The following is a 21525-nucleotide window of genomic DNA, read 5'->3' as shown; positions in this document are numbered from 1 at the left end:
AACATTCTTACAAGTTTTAAATATTTTAAAAATATTTTATTTATAATTATTATCTTAATAGAAAAAATATATAGAAAAAACTAAATGACTTAAAATTGTAGATAACATTATATTAGTTTAAGAATATTTTATGCATAATGTATGTATGTATGTATATCTTTCAGTTTTTATATACACACCATTCTTTATTATTGTTTTAAGAAAGTTATAAGCATGAAATTAAAAAAAAATAAATAAACAACAATAAAACAAATATTTAAGAAATCTTTAAAATATATTTATACAAATTTTACTAAAAAATTTAAATAAAACAACGTAAACCAAATATAACATTATAAATTATCAAAATTATATTTTCTGGTTTTGTTTTGCTATATTTAATAATTTTATTATATTAAATTTAAATACAAAATAGTATAAACATTAATAATTATTTGATTAATCTTCGTGATTATTATTTGTTTTGTTAGTAAAGCATTTTAAATGTTTTCAACATTCATTATTAAAAAATTAACTAATTTTTGTTATTAAAAAATATATTTCATAAATTATAAATTTTCTATAGAAAAAATTATTTACAAGATGTTTTTTATCTACTAACACATTTCAAAAAGAATTTATAAGCCCTAATGTCGTAAGATTGTTTTTAACAACTTATATTTCCCTGAAATAGGTAAGATAAACCTAATTAACTTCCACTATTCCTTTAATTCATTTTTAATTGTATCAAATTTTAAGTCTATATAAAGTTGGAAACACCTAATACGTGTACAGTCACACACGGTTATAACGAACTCGTAGAGACCGACAAATTTAGTTCATTAAAGCCGTTTGATAGCAATTATTTGTACAAATTTTGTTTAACTTTTGCATTACCAGACCTTATTATTTTGATTGAAAATGCTTAAACTAAAAGATGTCGTCCATTTTAAATAATCACAAGATAGAATAAAAACAAGATTAAAAGAACCAGAATACCTATCACAAAATGAGCAAGTTTAATACAATCTAGGTTCACTGCTATAGATATAGTTCGTTATAACCATGTTCGACAATGAAACTGAATGCATAAATAAACAAATTTAAGCGGATTTTTTATGTAAATATTTTGTTTTTTGAAAATGTTAGTAAATAATTTTTGAAGCAACTTTTCAGATATTATTTTATTACAGATTTTAAAATTAAGGTGACCGTTAAATAGAAAATTATCACACTGAAAACACTTTGACATTCGTTTTATTTGTAAAATTTATTTTGTTTTTCACATATTTGTATGCATAAATTTCATTTTGCAATAGCCTTTAAATATAATTCTCTAATAGGAGTTTAATATGTTTAAGGAAACTAGGAAAAATTAAAAATAGTAAACAAATATTGGACAAGAAAACAAATTTGATACATTCAACTTTTAGAGATTAAATTAACAGTCTACATCATATTTATAAAAGTCGAATCTATACTCGTACACATTATTTTAAAGTTAAAAGTATCACATTTTTAAAATGATGATGTCGCTTTATTTCAGAAATAGCAAACACTATTTGTAAAACTAAAAACAAAATTTACAAAAAGACGAACACTCCCAAATATTTCTCATTCAATTTTGAACATTCAAAATGATAAGCATAAACACTTGTTTTTTTTTTTTGAATGCTAGAGCAAAAATTTTCTCAATTTTGTAGAAAAATAAAATGTTATAAATACAGGAATGAATTTTTGTCTTGTCACACATGAATAGAACATAAAACAACAAAAAATACATTTTTCATTTTCATAAACGTGAGTGATATATAAATGAATATTTGGTAATCTGTAAACAAATTGTAATCTGAATTGAAAAAGTGCGTAACAACCAAAAAATTTAGAATCGACTTTTTGATTGAAAATGGTCGACAGCATCAAAATACATGTAGATCTCATTGTCAAAAATACCGAGTTTATTAATATGAAATTGAACAGGGCGCAACAAAAAATTTGTCATTTCCTAGTGCCAGAAAGTCCTAAAATGCAACATAATATTCAAACGTGTTTATTGATATTAGGATAGCTTTAATTTTATTTAGATTTTTGTTTTTCCTGTAAAATTTTAAAAAGTGTTGACGAAATATTTGTCTGTATTAAAACTCTATTGTGATTTATATTTCATCAAGTGTGTGACTTTTCGATTAGGCATCGATCTCAAGATCTTTACAAGTATAAAAAAACAACTTTTATTTAAAATATGTTCACCTATACACATACTCAGATGTTATTGATGTAATTGATGGGTCTATCTTGATTTTCGAAATATTTTATATCTTATTTGATCACAGGTGAAGAAACAATTATACTTTAACTATATTTTGCAAACAAATTTGTGAGAAGATTTTCATTCAATTTTGATTAAATTTTACACAAACAAATTTAATGATTAATAATGTATAATATATAAAGATAAGCTCTGCTTTTTTATTTTTTTTGTAACATTATTTCTTAAATAAAAAGAAAATAAATAAAAAATATTCAAAGAATATGTATATGTACGCGTAACAGAATAGTATAATAAGATTTTACGATAACATAGATAAAATAGAACATGAATTAAAACATTTTATACTTTTCATTATTTAAATATGTTTTACGTGTTTGGTATACAGTAGTGTAATATGAAATTATGTGTCTTAGTACAATTTCACGATTCTTTTTTTAATTTTTCTTATGTATTTATGCATATATGTATATTGTATATATGTACACATTTTTAATGTAAACTTTAAGTGTAACTTAATTTAAAATATATATATTTTTTATATATAATATATTTTAATTTTCTTCTTTTGCATGACTTTGCTCTTAAATAAATTTGCTATTTTAATTTTTAAATACATAATAACATTAATATATAGTTAATATATAATATATTTGATTAATGTTTAAAAAGAGGAAGGGGTATCAGTGAAAATGTGGGGCGCAAAAAAGGTGTTTGTTATTTCGTTAGTCCCATAATTATTCTATTTATATGTATGTTTTATATATTTATAATATAATAAGTTTAATATTAAAAGTTCTTAGCATTACAAAAGTATTTAATAATTGGTTTTGCGTATTGTTTTTCAATTAATTCTCTAGAAAATTATTCAAAAAATTTTAAAATTGTATTTTTCTTTTTATAAACCCTATTTTCTTCAAGAGTGCATTTTGTTAAGGTAATTATTCATGAAATGTCAATTATTTATTTAAATTTCCAACTATTTTTACATAATATAATTTAGTATCGTTTTAAAAAAGTTTTTTTTTTTTTTTGCAGTTTTTATAACCCTTACTTTTAATTAAAAATGCAGTAAATTGTTTATTTTCCTTTTCAACTTAATTTTTAAAATGTTTCTCTTTTTTCGTTAGTTTCAAAAGCAAAACTCTGAGTGCTGCGTTGCAGATATACATTTTATTTTGCCATTAATTGATTTACTTGACTAAATTTAATTTAAATAAATGCTAACGCTGTGTTTGTATGTTTTTGTGTGTTTGAGTATATGTATACGAATAGTAATTTTATTATTAGTTTGTATATATTAAATAAAAAAGGAAATAAAAAATTAAAACGGACTATTGCACCTTATTGTTACGTAGTATGTTGTTGTTGTTGTAGTTGATACAGGCATATACGATATACGACATTAATACACACACATATGTATGTACGTACGTAACATCTGCATAATATCGTAGATGTTTGTATTAAAGTTGATTTTGAATGTATCGTATCAGGATAAAGTTGAATGCACGTCAGCGTTGTCGGCATTAAATGTTGACACATTAGAGTAAAAATACATTTTAGGGTCACCTTGCAGAGTTGCTACCAAAAAAATCCTCTAAAATGAATTCAATAAAGAAAAACATAAAATTTATAATTTGTGGTTGAAAAGCATGTATTATTCTATTTAACCATTTTTAACTAAAAGGTCAAGTTTTTTATATTCATAAACCCATTAATGTTGGCAAATTTAATTCTCTTTTATATCTTTAATATAAAACCTGTCAAAGGTTTATGAATAAGGAGGACACTGCCTTTATTTTTCAAATAAATTATTTATATTTAAAAAAATCTTAATGGTTTTGCGTTGAGAAACTTTTAAACTATTAAGAATATTCTGTAAATACTTACGTGGATCAAAACTAAAACCCATTGTTGGATCTGGTGGTGTGTTTAATAAAGCATTATTAATGTTACTACCTCCACTGCCATTTCCAGCGCTACTAGCTACAACTGTTGAATTATTGGAAACATTGCCACTACTTATTGATGTTTGTGGTTGCTGCTGTTGTGTCATGGCCATAGAATTCGTACTATTCGTACCTAACATAGGTCCCTGAGAAGTTTGTGGTCCATGTGGACTTTGAGGAGTAGCGACTCTTAAACCGCTGGGTATGCCACCTCCTCCAGGACCATTTCCTCCCCCTGGAACACCATTTCCACCCGAATTGGCAGCTGCTGCAGCTCGACCACTTACAACAGCTCGTAGTTCTTGTTTAACATAATCTGAAGAGGCGGGGTTACCAGCTAAAATCAGATTTAAATTAATAAAGAAATATTATTTTTTATATCTGATTTATTACATAGACTATAGTATATTGATAATATAATATGTATTACGTATAAATAATATTTACATGAATGGGATTTTTAATTCATATTTCAGTAAGGGAGACCAACACAACAATAACAGTTTTTTATTTATTTAAATATAAATATGTGTGAAATATAAAATAATTATTTTACAAAATAAATTATTTGTGTGCTAATTAGAATTAAGTTGATAAAAGAGGGACGGTGCATAACGGTATCAAAAAATAAATTATTTAAATGTACATAAAACTAAATGTATTAAATAAATAGTTGCAGTGTGGTGCCTGTTTGGCACACAGTTATATATAGTTTTTTTTTTCTGGATAACTAGTTATCATTACTATGTATGTACATAAAGTTTTTGTTAAAAGAATGTGTAAAATGGAAACAAATATTATGTTTTGAATTAGTTCAGTATTAAGGGAAAAAATTCGGAAATCAATTTTGTTCGAAACAAAGTGAATATCACATTACCAGTTTGTGGCTTTAAAACATATATATATATATATATATATATATATATATATATATATATATATATATATAAAACAATAAAACAATAAATCTTTATTTGTTTAAACACGCAGAGCTAATAAAAGAATATATTTTTCTCTATTAAACGACTGTTTTGCATTTTTTGCAAGGGATTTATCGAGGGATTATATTGAATACTCTCATCCTAAATTTTAGCAAAAACTATAATTAAAACTAGGTATGTATGTTATTCTTGGCTTCACGCGATAGATACCAAAATCAGACATTATGAAATGAAAATTTAAATATTACAAATTGTTCTAAAAATGTTTCTCTTAGGTACATATATAGTCCCTCGATATTTTTTTAATTTTATGTGTAAATACAAAAGACAGGTTACATGCGATGCTAATCCGTAAAACAAAATTGTTTAGTCTTAAAAATATATGTATGTATCATAAATGTATGCACGTATTAGGGGCGTAACGAATGTGCACTTTCGCATATGCAAATTAGCGTTTTAGTTACAACTCGATTTTTTCTATCAAAATAAATTTTATAATTCTCACTTTTCCTTTAAAATTAGCTTGAATTATACTATGTGCATTCGCTAAACTGACATTCGCAATCCCCTAGTATGTATAATAATTTTTATATAATTTTGAAAGTATAGTTTAAATGGACTGGTGGTGTATGTGTGTATAAAAAATCAAGTGTAAAAGTAGTATCACATAATTGATATCATATATATACGCACAAGTGGAAAATTATAAAAATATTTCGAAAATAAGGAAACAATTTCTTACCAGATCTGAAATTTCTACAATTAATCTTATACAATTATTACGCCCGTGACATAAAATTAATTATTTAAGTGTTTTACGGAAATTGAAAAACTGTACAATATATTTATAAAATCATAGATACAATAGATTTTGTAAAATCATCTAGTTTTTCCATATTGTTTTTAAGAATTTTATAGAAACTTTGAAGAATATTTCCACTAAAAGGGTTAGAAATTATAAAAAGCAAGAAAAAGTAATTTATACATGCCGAACCCAAACAAACTTACTTTGTAAAGCAACTAAGTGCATGAAATTTCAAATGAACATATTTATTCTTAAATATGTATGTTTATGTTTAGTGTCACTTTGAAACTTGATTCTTTGTTAAACTGGTATGATCTGATTAGAACTATTTCCATTTTTATCAAAGTATATTAATTTTGATCCGTTGTACAGACATACATATATTAGAGGTGCCTCAAAAATATCCATTTTGTTTGGATGGGACTTATTTTATTTATTAATTTCTAAAACTTACTTGTGTAAAGTTTTATCCCAATCGGATTACAGGATTCAGTGCCAGAAATCGACCTTTTCTGCTTTCTTCAAAATGTATGCCATTTAAAGTATATTTTTATTTATTTCCACATTTCCAAATCTTATCTTCTATGGAAAGTTGTCTTTCCAACGAGGTATACACATTTTTGTTTACATCACTTGTACAAAAAAAAATGTAAAAAATGCATTATTTTTTGAATATGTGGCGTGGAAAATTGGTTAATATATTTGTGTTTTAACCTTCGATATAAATGTTTACTACCTCGTTAAACAATTTACTCTTGAAGATAAGATTGATCCACACTTTAAGGGAATATATTGTTAAATGCACATTTTTTGAAGAAATCAAAAATGTCCTATCGTTTACGAATTTTTACACTTTTCAAGTGAGCTAAAATTTTACACCAGTTAGTTTTAGATACTAATGAACAAAATGAGACCCATCCAAACAAATTTCATATTTTTTGGGAACCTCTAATGTATACATACAAATGTGTGTATATGCAAACATACATACATACAATGTTTTAAAGTACTATTTATTACAGGTATATTGTACATATGTATGTATTTTGGTTATTCATTTAATGTTACGTTCTTGTATTTAATCCCGCTTACCGGTCTGCATGATGCGACCATAAAAATCATTTGTTAATGATGATAATGATGACGACAATGGTGATTGTTGCGATGATGTAGTAGTTGTTGAATTATTAGTGGATTGATGTAAATTGGAAAACATACTACTAGAAGTCGTAGTAAAACCGTTTACATTGACATGTGGACTAGTGTTGCCAACAGCAGTGTTATCATGACCACCACTACTGCCATTGTTTTGATGAAGATGATGTGAATGCTGATGTTGTTGATGGTGGTGCTGATGACTGTTATTATTGTTGTGAGTGTGATTCTGGTTGTGATTTGTACCAAAAGAACGTGGAGATCCTATGTATATTTTCGATTTTACACTGATTAAAATTCATATTTCTACATGTTTACATTTAGAGAATTATTAAAGGACCTTAAACATTTTTCCTATTTCCGCAGATTAAAAAGTATATTACTAAATTGTTTAATTTAAATTTACATTAAAAGTGATGAAAATTATTTAAATTATTGCCTCTCTATATGCCTTTAAACTGTAATGGCCTTATTAATAACAATTAAAGGTTTATGAGACAAATATTGTTCTATAAATCTTTGATAATTTGTTATGAATAAGGTGTTTTTCCATTTAAATAAAAAGCAATCTAACGTTTAAATATTGGAATATTTCAAAAGCCATTGAATATTCAATGTAATGATTTTCATATTCAAACATACAATTAAATATTTTAGAAACATCTTAAGGGGGATAAAATCATACCTGGCAGGTGTTGCGAAGCTTGCGGCATACTTGTTTGTCGTTGCATACGTTGCATTTGCTGCTGCTGATTTTGTTGCTGTTGAAAAACACTGCCACCTCCATATGGAGATTGTGGCGATGGTGAATTCGGTGTTGTGTTTGCAAATCCGCCACCATCATTAGTTTGAAATGAATTTTGACGTTGCAACCCAGCAGCTGCAGGACCTTGAGGGCCCGATGTAACACCCGGACCTGTCGTCATCGCTCCACTCGGCGAATTCAGACTTCGTCCTCGTTGTTGGTATTGGCGGGCATTGTAAGGACTTACTCCCTTAAAGTTAATATGCAAGAAATTATTATTTATATTATATTTTTTCCATAAAGTTTGTAATCTACCTGTAATTGGGCACTTAGCATAGGATTATGCTGTTGCAGTGAATGAGCTCTTTGTTGTGGATTTACTGGAGCCTGTGCTGACCACTGTTGTGGTGATACATTCGGTGCTATACCTGGTGAAGGTATGTTAGCATTTGCGGGAGTATTAGGACCTTGGTTGCCAAAATGCGGTTGTCTAGGTGATAATTGGGCGGCGTTACTATTCTGGAATGCCATTTGCGCTTGTTGTGCAGATGCCTGCTGCGATAATTGTTGTTGAGGTGATAAACGTTGTCCACTTTGGGAATACTGTGGGCCATAGCCTGGAATTCAAATTATATCATATTTTATAAAATTTTACGATAAATAACCAACTGCAACTACGTTACCTGTATTAGATTGTGGACTGAAATTAGCATTTCTTTGGCCCGGACTTAATTGTTGTTGCATCATGGTTTGGGCAAAATTCGGACTTAATTGTGAGTCGGGAGGCATATTTGTGCGTGACAATGTTACATTAGGAGCGACTGTATTGAGCAGAGTACCGATGTTGGGATTTAAGCCTATAAAATCACAAAAAAAAACAAATTGTATTTTTGTATTTAAAAGAAAATAATTATAATTATAAAACTTACACAATTGGTCGTTACGAGCTGTTGCATTCTCTGGCACTAACATGTGTTGTTTTTGCTGCTGCTGCAACAATCGTTCCTTTTGCTGTTGGACAATTTGTTGCTGAGCCAATGTGCGATATCGTTGTGTTGCAGACATACTTCCACCAGGTGTTGCAACCGCATTCATTGCAGGTGCCCTACCTCTTGTTGGATAATTGGGAGGTGGTCTTTGGAAATTTTGATTCGCTCTCATGTTTTCCAACATTTGCTGCATGCGCATCACTTGCATTTGTTGTTGCTGCTGTAATTGCTGTGGAGTCATACTATTGGTATTTCCTCCAGCACCTGGAATCCCACTACCTGGATAAGCAGGAGGCTGCAGCTGAGAATGCTGTTGTTGTTGCTGCATTTGTTGTTGTAACATTTGTTGGGCGGTTTGAGAACCAATAATGGCATTAGGGCCATTTCTAAATGCTGATGTTTCTACCATGAGAGATTTTTGTATTTCGCTGATAGCCAAACGTTCATTAATTTGTTGAGGTGTCAAACCGGTTGGGGTAGAGGGTGCAAACGACTGATCATCAGAAACGTAGTCCATAACACTGTCAAGTATTTTGGAAAGTTCGGAATCACCATCGCCCAAACCTGCCAGAGGGGTACCAGTTGTTGCACTTGATGTTGAGGTAGATGTTGTTGAGGGGGCCGTTGTGTTTAATGGAGGGGTGGCAAACGGATGATCCACCGTTGATGAAGAAGATGAAGAAAATTCCATTTGCCCATGAGTTTGTTGGTGCGATTGAGGTGGTCGTTGTAAATTGGTTCCACCTGGTATAGGATCCAAACCTTGCTGCTGTTGTTGTTGCTGTTGAGTGAGGTAGACGTCTGAAGTATGCTGTTGTTGGTGCTTATGTTGTCCTCTTCCTCGCCCGGGACCCGCAGGAGCACCAGACCCCGCCATTGTTGTTATTGCTGAACTTTTATTAGACATGGATGACATCCCACTACTAACACTACTACTGCATGAAGATGCGGCACTAAGACCACTAAGGGTTGAGGAAACACGACCAACGGCAACTGGTACTTTATCAGGAATTATCTTGATACCAGTAGGGATATTCATGCTTATATTCTTTGGAGGATTTCTTAATAGGCGAGCCAACATCTTATTGTTTTCACATAATTTCGAGGGGCGATCATCGCTTCTTTTGGCAGAAAGACCATCATCAGGGTCATTTAAAGAACGTTTGCGTGTCATTGCAGGGTCACCTTGATGTTTAAGAATGCGTCTCAAATCTTCAGGTGACAAATTGTTCGGATTGCTATGCGCACCACCATGAGATCCATGTGGTTCATCTTTGACGCGAACCATATCACCAGAACGCCCCATAGATGGACCACCTTTTTCATCATCTTCAGATTTAAGTAACTGAAACAAAAATTATACGAATAGTTTATTGCTTCTGTCGTACGGGGCTGCAAATGTTTAACTTTATTTTTGAAATACATATTTATAAATCTTACCGATAATAGCATGGGATTACTGGAATTCGATTTTTGCATATTAAACATACGCGAAGTTCCCATAGCTCCATGGCCAATCGGGCCTTGCCCCATTTTGAACATTCCAGGCATGTTGGACTGTAAACTCTCCTTGTCCTCTTCTTGTTTGTAAAACTAAAAGAGTCAATACGAGTAAACTATACATTGTTTGCGGGTTTCTAAAGCTTGTTGTATTTTTAAAGGGTATTATTTTTGATAATAAAAATGTAATTTCCAAAAAAGTTGATATTTAACCGTCAAAATTTAAAAGTCGGCAAAATTTGTTTCCGACTTATGTTATTAACTTTAGTTTTATTAAATTTAATACTCAGAAGCAAAGTACATAATCCTGTCTGTTCTCATAATTTTTCTCGTTTTAAAAGCGAGTACACAAATCTAGTCGAAAGTAAATCGATTTTAATTTAAATAAAATAAGTTAAATAATAGTTTTTTGCATTTTTTAATATAATTGTAACTTAATATAAATGCTATGGGCATTTTAAACACTTTTTCATTAAAAATGTAATTGTTTTTCTGAATTTTACGTTCAAATAAAAATTCGATTTGCAGAACACCAAATTCGGTTATAAAAGTTTATCGGTTTTGAAACCGAATCGATTTACAGAACAGACAGGAATATGAATTAAAATTTAATTTACCTTTGTATCATCACCATCTGGCCCAAGTATAGAATTTGTGGCGGAGGGGTGAGCTTTATTAGTGAGTAAGTGTCTTAACCTTTCCGATTCAGTAGGTGGCTTTTGGGTTGTATTATGTTGTTGTTGTTGCTGTTGCGGTTGAGCTTGTTGCTGTTGATTAGTTGGTAATAAGGAACCACCACCGCTGCCCAACATTAATTGATTACTTCCACCATTTGATACATTTCCAGTAATGCTTACACCACTAACACTTGGCATATTGCTGTTGTTACTGTTGCCATTATTATTGTTTAAACCATCCTTATCCACTTTCTCACTATTACTTTCAAATGCCGGAAAACCAAAACCAAATGGTCCAGGCCCACCGCTTACTGCAGGTCCTGTTTGACTCGCATTTGACTGAGGAGAAGGCAAACTAGCCGCCGAATGTGATGATAACTGGTAAGGAGTAGAGGGCGAGGGACACACAGCCGGACTAAAACCATGTCCCGCTGAAGGAGGTCTCGGTGTACTTACAGGCGTGGTCACAGAAGCTCGGGAATTTGGTCTCGAATCATTCCATGCCGAGACGGATGGATCAATTTCAAATGAGGAATGTGGCAAGTCTAAATCAAATTCATTACTATAGAATGATGGACCTTCGTGGCCAGCAGGAGAAGCTGTAAATGAATTAACTAATGAAGAATTATTAGAAGCCACCCCTGATGTAGCAGTAGTTGTGTAAGCAGCCCTTTGTGAGCTTATACCAGAGCCGCTATTAACTGTAACTGGACCTCCTCCACCAGAACCACTAACACCACCACCAGTACCATTAATAACTGCCGATGTCATTAGAGGACCACCCACATTTGTAGTCTGGGTTGTATGCGGAGGCATACCTCCGCCACCTACCAATCCCCCTAAACCTGAGACATTAACCAGCGGTGAAGAAACTGAGTTGTTGTTAACAAACGAGTCCATAGATAAATTAGAAACTAACGAGGATACCAAAGAAGATCCGGGAGACATCGCAGCCATCCCTGTGGTTAACAATCCGCTGTTACCAGACATCATACCGGTGTTATTACTATTCATATCACTTTCGGTATTTAACAATGTCTGCACCGACATGATAAAGTCACTTTCTCCAGGTGTGTGATTAATAAACAATCTTGAATTTGCCTTTACGTGTACATAGACATCCGGTGCTCCCAAACGTAAACGAAATGGTTTAGATGTAACATTCGATATAGGTGGATTTATACCTACTCCGCTTCCGGGTGACTGCGAGGCATTTAAAGCATTAAGGCCGGCGGTGGAATCCTGTATATCACGTAAATGCGTCTTTAGTGCGGATAAATCCTGAGGATGACACAAATCCTGTAGCAACCGACCTGACCATTGCGATAGATGCATTTTAAAAGGTTCCCTTAAAGTGGTTGCATCCAAGGTTATAATTTTGCCATGAATATCTAATTTAAAGGTTACTTGTTCGATAGTGGGATGTTGAACATGCTGTTGAATATTCATTTCCAAAGGTGATTCATCTTCGGGCCTTGTTATAAGACACAAAACTGATGTCGAATCACCATCGTCTAAAAGAAATATCAATATCTTAAATTAATAACAGAAAAATAAATTAAATAAACTAAAAACTACGATAACTCCCGAATTATTGTGCGTAAGTTTTAGATCTTTCTTAATACACACCTTTGACAGGAGCAGCCATTAAAACAACTTCTTCATATTTTGGTTTTTGGTCCATTGAATTACTATTATCATTATTTGTGGTCGTTGAAGATCCTGAGGTTTGTGTTGATGAACGTATATCTTTGACTAGCATTCGAACTTTGGTCGAATTGCTACGCTCCGGTTTACTACAATTACTAGTATGGTCTTCTGTTTCACCTCCCAGACCCCATGCTGAATTAACATCATGAATGTTGCCATTGCCACTTCCACCGCTGCCATTGCCTCCACCCAACGAAGATGACGACATATTACTTATGATAGGATCTAATTTGGCATGATCTCCTGGGTATAGATACATATACAATGGTTGACGATATAACTCTTGTTTTTCATAACCAATCAGTTCTCGTATATTCTGCGTACACGATTCAATAATTCCAGCTGAATTAACCTGCAGCAGAACCCAACCTACCGATGAAATGTAATGTTCCAATGCTTCAAAATATGCCGAAATTTCAGGCACTTGTCCGTTTAGCAGTGATGGCTCTGGCAGTGGTGGTTCTGTAGATGACACTTCACCTTGTTGCACCGGATGTATTGAACAGTTATCAGTGGCACAACGACTGCAGCGTGTTGAGGTGTTTTGGTTATTACTGTTATTATTGGTTATCGTACTATTGCCCGAGGTTGCCGTTGATAAAGATGTTGTAGTCGATGGTGATGTTGTGGTTCCTGTCGATGCCGGTGTTGACGAAGACGAAGAAATATCACGACTTTGGCCTCTGTCGCAAATATCACGATACTATAAGGAGAAACAAATTAAAAATATGTAATTGATTGTTTTAAAAATAAATCATAAAGACAGTTATTTATGTATATAACTTTTAGAATTTAGTACTAATATCGCGGAAATCAATAAATATATAATTAATTTGAAGATTTTTTTCTTTAGTTATGACGCATATCAGCGGAATGTACATATATATGATTTAAATATATGTATATGTATGTATGTTTCCAAAAAATAAAGTAATTGAAATATGTAAGTGTTTTTATGTATTATATATGTATAAAATTACTTTTTGCAAACGTATTATTCGCTGAAAACTTTTTTGGGGACGAGCAATTTAAAATTTAAAAACGCATAAAACTACAAGACTGCATAATCCAAAATTTGGGATTTTTGAATTAAGTACTAGAAAATACGTGTCATATTAAAATCTTTCATATAGTTTTGTATATTTTCAAAAATGTGTACTATTTTTGGTGTTAAAGCGAAGTTTCACGTAGATTTAATAAATAAAAATTTAATATCAAGTTTTATTTTTCAAATCCTGTGATCTATTTGAAAGTCTTTTAAAAAATAGTAAAATGTCTTAAAAAATGTTTTACTTACATGAAAACATATGATTGAATCCATTGTTCAATTCATTGTTTTCTATTACTTTTTCTATTACGTTTGGTTTTTTAATTATCGATAAAGAGAGTAGACAAGACAAATTATTTCAAGCTACACTTACCGTTTTCACAACTTGATTTAGTATAGCCGCCTTATCCGGTTTGGTTGAGGACATATCGCCTCGCTTATTAAGTTGCAAAAACTCTGAGAGTTGCTCGATATAATTATTTTCCAACTCGCGACGTCGCTTCTCATTGTTGCACTTATTTATTTGGGATTGAGGCTAAAAAAAATATTTCATTAAAAAAATGTTGTGGACCTAAATCGTCATTTTACTTAAATTATTAAAAAAAAATAATTTAATCTTTTTTGAAAATGTATTTTTAAATTTGAAAACAAAACTTACCAAATTAGCTTTGGAATCGTTTTTCCTTCGAATTTTTCGATTCGACGACGTCGTGGAATTGGTTGAGATCGGTGATGCCACCGCATTCATATTGGCAGAACGTTGTAAAGCGGCAGCTATGTTGGCAGCTGTTGTAGCAGCTTTATGCAATGAAGGGTGTTGTTGTTGTTGATGATGTTGCAAATGCAAAGGCAACAAATTGTTGCTATTATTAAGCAATGAATGGTTATTGTTTAAAAATACGTTATGTTGCTGTTGTTGTTGATGGTGCTGATGTAAAGCAGAAAATCTGGCTAAAAGCACATTTGCAGCTGCCGTAGGTGAAACGCTGTTAATGGAATCCGTTGTTGTTGTATTGGTTCTATGGTTGGCAATAATTGATGATGTTGTAGCAGCCCCTCCACCGCCTCCCGCGCTGCCAACACTACCTATAGTGGTGGGGAGGGGTACAACACCGGCTGAGGTTGGAACTACCGGTGCCAGCCCTAACACTGCTGATCCAGCGTTTGAAACCGTTACAGCAGCTGTTGCTGCAGTCGGCGATGAACGCGGCAGCTTGCAAATGTTGTTAATCGCTGCTGAACTAAATTCTGTTTCTGGCGTTGTATTCGTTGGTGCCGATGTCTGAGTTGAAATTGTCGTTGTTGTAGCTGTTGCTGATAGCGTTGAATTTGTTGTGAAATTATTTGTAATATTTGTTGAGAAGTCAGTTTCTGTTTGTGTTGTACTTGTTGATGATTTTGTTGCTGTGGATAATGTTGATGCCCAATGGTTTGGTAAATCAGATGGGCCAAGCCTGTAATCGAAGAAAATAGATTAATTTTAAAAATTGTAAAAGGAAAGAAATTCATAACATTTATACAGATATTAGTGAAATATCGCGAACTAATTTTTTCAACTTTATTTATTTACACATTTATTTTAATTTACGACATTTCTAGGGAATTTTATTATTTATTCACATATATTATAATATATATTTACATATATTATATATATTGAAATTTTGTATACATAAAAAATTTATTTAATTGATTAATTATGAATAATTATGAATTCAGTATAAGTAAACATCGAATCACTATATTCAAAATTTCTAATTTAGAAGACATAAAGTAACTCCATTCTAAAAGAATTGTATGTATGTATGTATGTATGTATGTATGTATGTATGTATGTATGTATGTATGTATGTATGTATGTATGTATGTATGTATGTATGTATGTATGTATGTATGTATGTATGTATGTATGTATGTATGTTATGTATGTAAAAGTAGTAACCACTTCTAATTAATGTAGCATTTTATGCAAATAAAAATAAGGTAAAAGATAATTAAAATACATATTGTTAGAATTATGATGTGTTGTACGGCATTCTACCAGAATTTGAAGAAATGGTTAGATAGGTGCTTTTAAAATTAACAATTATTTTTATGAAAAATTTAATTAAATTTAAACAAAAATAGCATATTTTTGGCCCTGAAAAATACAATAGCTCTATTTAGTTAATTTTTGACATTGAGATTTTTACGGTAGTTTTATATTTCTTAATGACTCAGCACAAAACTTTAATAATTGGAGATAAGAAAACATAAAAATTAGCTGCTTTCAATGTAGTTGGACATACTTAATGCTATTGCAACGTGTTGCATTATAAACTGAACGCATAAATTTTTTCAAAGTGTATTAACAAAAACTTTCAAAGCAGATTTATTTTCTAAGACCAAAAAATTTATATTTTACAAGTTTAGATACTAAATTTGGAAGAGATACTAAAGGACTCCACCCTTGTTTGTTCCTCATGGAAATATTTTTGTTATATTGAATGTACGAATTTACAAATCTATTTTTAATTTTTATATAAAAGTTAAGGTTTTTAATATTTTATGTTAAAAATGGAACAAATCTTTACAAATGTTTTTAAATGGATATTAAGATATTTCCTAGACTTTGACGTCATTTTATTCTTTAATAAATTTGAAGCTATGTAATAATATAATTTAGAAAGACAATAAATTTGGATAAATAATAATATTGGAAGCTAAGGACGTAATTAAGAACTAAGAACTATGTTTATATTTATTTATTTTATTTTTTTTCTTACTTAAGCAATCTATACTTATGCAAATTATACATAGTACCTTATTTCGAAGCATTATATGACTTCAGTCATACAAATGAGAAAATAATTAAAAATTAACAATTTTATTTTTAATTTTACTCTCCTGCTTTGTGATTTATAATGACAAATAATATATTGAATCATACAGCAAAATCAAAACAAATAAAAAACGAATATTTTTGCAAACACAAAAGAATAAAAAAATATCAACACGCAAAAACAAATATATAAATAAGCAAAAATTCGAAATACACTTGAACGTGAGTGAAACAATATTCATGACCCACTTTACAGCGCTTTTTCTTTCATCCATGACCTAGATTTGCAATGAGGCAGTCAGCATAAGCAATAGCAACAATAACAGCAATAATAACAATAATAGTAGTTGTTGTATGTCGGCCGTTTATAAAAAACACACAAAATCGTAGTCATAGAAGTATGTATTAGCTTTATATTTGAGAGGTGTTTTATTTTTATATTTTAACTATGAATTTGAATTAAAATTTGCGGAGTAGGCAACAAATGTGGTTTAAAAAACAAATATTTACTGACGCGCCATCTACGGGAACGTTGGAATTTTTACTTTAATTTCAACTGAAACAAAAACATGTCATACAGGTGCAATGACTAATAAATAATTAGTCAAGTGAAAATAAAAGTTTATTTCATAATAATGTTTGAGTATCTAAATCTGATATTAATAAATGTTGCCCTCTTGCCTACAGCCTTTGGTGGACTTATAATAACATGCATTTTTTAATGGGTAAAACATCATTAATAACATGTGGTGTCCGATAGAACACCATCTTCATTCTGTGTAGAACACTGAGAATGTTATAAAATATAAAAAACGTATTAACATGTAAAATACGCTCACGTGACCAATAGAAATTTATTAAATTCACTCAAAATATTGATTGTTTTCCTAGCCAGTTTGGTATGGAAAAATTAGCAAAATAGGTCTATTCCGTAAAAAATTATGAATAAAATGTTGATTAAAATTTTCGAAGCCCCGAAAAAATGTAATCATCATATGGAGAAAATCGTAAAAGCCGTTTCAGGATTTTTTATAGTATGTACCTCCAATACAAAATTTAGAAAGCTGTTATAATACATCGTAATTTTCAAAGACCTATGTATAATATTCTATGGTTGCAGTTTAGAACTTTTATAATTAATTTTATAAAGAAGTCTTTGGTACATACATATGTATGTATGTACATTTTGCAATTTTTACGAGTATCAAAAAAGATCAAAAGACCTTGTGTGTGGGCCGTGTTATGTTATAGAATATGATTTTATTTCCACGCGATCGTAAAAAAAGTTCCCGCACCAAAAGCGATAAAGTTTTGTGAAAAATAAATATTTTTGCCAACATTTTTGCATTTGTAATAGATTATGTTAAAGAGAACATTGTTCTTTAAACTTGGTAGAATTTTTCCAAAAAATTGGATATACGAGTTAAATATTTACCATTAATGTTAATGACTTATTTTTTGACAAAGGATTGGTTAAAATTTATCATCACCAGCATCCCTGTATCTGATCGATGTAAAAAGGTTATCGCCCTTTATTCGCCTTGTTTTGATTATTCTCTTTATAATTTAAGGTTTTATATATTTTTCTTGTTGTAGGCCTTTAATGTAGAAAAAATCGTCTGGTTTCTTATTTTCTCTTCAAATAAAGCTTTTTTCTTCATAAAATCACCATACATATGTACTAAAATTTGTATGTATATACATATGTATTTACATTAGGGATATAACTATCATAATTGAATAGAGTATTAAAAACTATGAGAAACTACATTATAATTTTTTCGCGGTTGCACCAAATGTCTGTCCGTCTGTTTTTAAAAGGCTCCAAATGTCTTCGGAATCCAAATCTTAGATAATTAATTTAAATATGCTTTTAAGAATATAGTTCTTTAAAACCAGTAAAATCGGTCCAGAAGAATCGGAGGTATGGTCAAAACAAATAGGTAACAGCATATTTGCGTAAAAATCAAAAAGTTCTGTGAGTCGCGATGTGACAAAAGTATACTTCTAAGTAAAAATTGCCCATATAGGTATAAATATTTTAATCTTAAAATAAAAAATTAAAAAAAAATGTGCTTTATATTAGAAATTGAGGTTGGTGCGTGATGTTTTTGATTTCAAATGACCAAAAAAAAAATTATTTTCAATAATTATACAACATTGCCCATCTCGTGGTGGTATGCCAAAAATTTCGCCAAATTAGTTATTTCCCTAATGTACATATGTATGTACTTTAATTCCACTTCAAGACATGTTGGCCATGCCAACCTATCCTGCATTTTTTCCTTTTTTATTTTTGTGTAAAAACTGATTGTTGTTATTGCTATACAACAGACTTGTTGTTGTTATTATTGTTAATTATATCGCATTCTTTCGCTGTACATTCATACAGACAAATAAATGCATATGTATGTATGTATCTTATTTAGTATTGACGTCATATTTGAAACACATAAAACACAGAAAACAGCAGCAGAACAGAACATCCGAAAACGAATAAAAACCTAACCTAACGCAATGCAACGCAACAAACTCGAATCAAAACTTGCAATGCAACTAAAAAACAACAACACAAATACACTGACATTCTACTCACACGTACATAAAAAATGACAAGAATAAAAGCCAAAACAACCTAAAGCTTAAATAACAACCAGTGACACATTTACTTCTCTCTACAGTACATATGTATGTATATACATAAACACAAGTATGCATACGTACATCGTGTATTTACTTTCATACATGCAAACATAAATACATAAGTCTCACAGCGATTAGCAATGATTACAATGCAATATATTACATATACATACATGCAATACAATTAAGTGAATATAATGCAATGTAATAATCGTCATTATCATTACTACTGCTGCATTCAATTCTATGCTTCCTTGATGCATTCTCTAAAATTCAGAACTATTCAGTTAGAACGCACTGTACTTTGGATTGTAGCGCTCTTAGTTAATGAGGTAAAAGAGCGTTTTATTCACCCTAGAAGTCCTATTGTCCAAAATAATAAATTTACATCCAATTTGAAGAAGAGACTAATGAAAAACCTTTGCACAAAATCAGTGAAAATATGACTGTTTTCAAGAACTCAAATTCACTCCAAATGGGTCTCAAAAATTCCAAAATTTTTAACCTATTGTACAATATATATAACTGTTTATTTAAAAAAATATAATTATTTTTTCCGCGATAACCTCAAAATTAGGGAATTTTTGAGACCTGTTTTGAAAAAATAAGAAACCTTTCTACATATTGTACTGACGTCAAGATCAATCACTGGTAGGAAAATGATGACCTTAAAAAAATAATTTTATATTTTTCTCGTATTCAGCAATTAAATTAATGGGAATCGTTTGAGCGATATTCCTACAATAGAGTTGTTCACGAGACACTAATACATAACTACTTTAGTAGATAGGGCCGTTTGTTTTTTTTTTTTTAATGGCAAATTTTGGTCGGACATTCGTTTTGTTACAATCCAATCAATGAAAAAAATGATTTCGAATGTATTATTGGTTAAGGCCGTTAGCGTTTTAAGTGACAATATAAAATTAGATTTTAATGAGTTTATAAAGAAATATTGATTTAAAAATTATATATGTATGTCATTATACTACACACAGCTTCAACATTTCTCCTATTATGCACAACTCTAGTAATTTATATAAATTCCTGTATTGAAGTTTTTAAAATTGGAATCTCGAGAATTGTGATAAACTTACTCAATTGCCATTTTCTCACTTTAATAAACTTGACCAGATTAAAACAGATATGATAATTTTTGGAAAACTGATTAAATAATAAAACGTAATAAAAAGTAAATTAAGTGCAGTATTGTTTCATTTTCTAAGTGTTCCCCTTTATCCGATGAGCAGCAAAAAACATACCCACCCCTTAATATTTTCATAGTGCTCATTATCATATGCGAACATGGGCAATAAAAAGTGCGTTATGCAAGTTAACATTCTTGCTGCGAAAAAGTTGTCATTGTATGTGTTTTCCTTTTTTATATCTAAGAAGTTTACATTTTTTTGTTGAAAATGTTTTTGAGGTAGGTTCACAATTAATACAAAACTATATATGGTAAAATTCTGCTTTTGGCTCTTATGAAACCGACTTATCCCTATTATTTCAATATCTGGTTATATTTTATCCTAAGGATAAATTGACAGTTTGCATACAAAAAATATTTTAACCGAATTAACGGAGCTTGAGATCTCAAATACGTTCTCTCATACCTATTAGTGGCAATAACAGTAGTATTTTAAAATTCTTATAATAAATGACCTTCTAATTATTTGATTCAGTTATTTTATTCAGGAGTAATCGGTGAACTTAATTGGATACTAATTACCTTAATAACGCCTTTCCAATCATTGTTCAGATTTTGATCTATACGTTAAAAAAATCTAGTTTAAATGCTAGATCATCACGATTTCAAAAATTTCCCAGTATCTTCATACAAATTTCTTACGTTAACGAAAGTTTCGTTTTATAAAATGAGGAGGTAAAATAAAATAAGAACGTCTCAACAATACGCATTACTTGTGTAATCAAACTAGTTTATATACATTATATAAAGGTATAAAGTCCAATTTATCCATTTTTATATACGCCATTGTCAACTATCATAACAAATGATAGGTTTCACTATTAAACATTTTGTTTATTTACTACAAATAAATCGCGTTGATATAAACAATACTTTCTAAATAGTTTTATGCTTCTCCTGTAACATTTTAAAAATGTTTTAGATGACGATATGTTGGTACATTAAACATACCTTCAAACATAGCAAGGTTCTAAATGAAAAATTACAAATTATCAGCATTTTGCGTCCCTATACACGATTTTGCATGTTTTATCCTTTTTTTAGAAAGCGCTTGTAACGTGACTGTTTTCCATTCGCCATTAACGTT

General features: G+C 30.3%; 1 protein-coding gene across 3 annotated transcripts in view; it reads right to left on the bottom strand.

The window, feature by feature from the left end:
* Positions 1 to 448: 448 nt before the first annotated feature.
* The window catches only part of LOC119604719 (serine-rich adhesin for platelets), a 75586-nt gene continuing 54509 nt past the window's right edge, over positions 449 to 21525 (bottom strand). For 2 of the 3 annotated variants that reach the window (XM_037957514.1, XM_037957513.1), the window contains exons 3-13: positions 14429 to 15224; positions 14144 to 14305; positions 12642 to 13425; positions 10953 to 12526; positions 10276 to 10428; positions 8776 to 10180; positions 8530 to 8703; positions 8162 to 8463; positions 7787 to 8096; positions 4142 to 4537; positions 2463 to 3848 (exon numbers count right to left, since the gene is read on the bottom strand). In XM_037957514.1, coding sequence (XP_037813442.1) covers positions 3817 to 3848; positions 4142 to 4537; positions 7787 to 8096; positions 8162 to 8463; positions 8530 to 8703; positions 8776 to 10180; positions 10276 to 10428; positions 10953 to 12526; positions 12642 to 13425; positions 14144 to 14305; positions 14429 to 15224 — 6088 coding nt within the window. In that variant the 3' untranslated portion in view covers positions 2463 to 3816. Of the gene's footprint in view, positions 3849 to 4141; positions 4538 to 7786; positions 8097 to 8161; positions 8464 to 8529; positions 8704 to 8775; positions 10181 to 10275; positions 10429 to 10952; positions 12527 to 12641; positions 13426 to 14143; positions 14306 to 14428; positions 15225 to 21525 lie in introns of all 3 variants that reach the window. The other variant, XM_037957515.1, reaches the window with a different exon arrangement.

This window comes from Lucilia sericata, unplaced genomic scaffold (genome assembly GCF_015586225.1).
Source record: "Lucilia sericata isolate MDLA Ls3-8-SP2 unplaced genomic scaffold, ASM1558622v1 Contig000420F_arrow, whole genome shotgun sequence".
Taxonomy (NCBI): domain Eukaryota; kingdom Metazoa; phylum Arthropoda; class Insecta; order Diptera; family Calliphoridae; genus Lucilia; species Lucilia sericata.
This window is presented reverse-complemented; position numbering and strand designations above follow the sequence as displayed.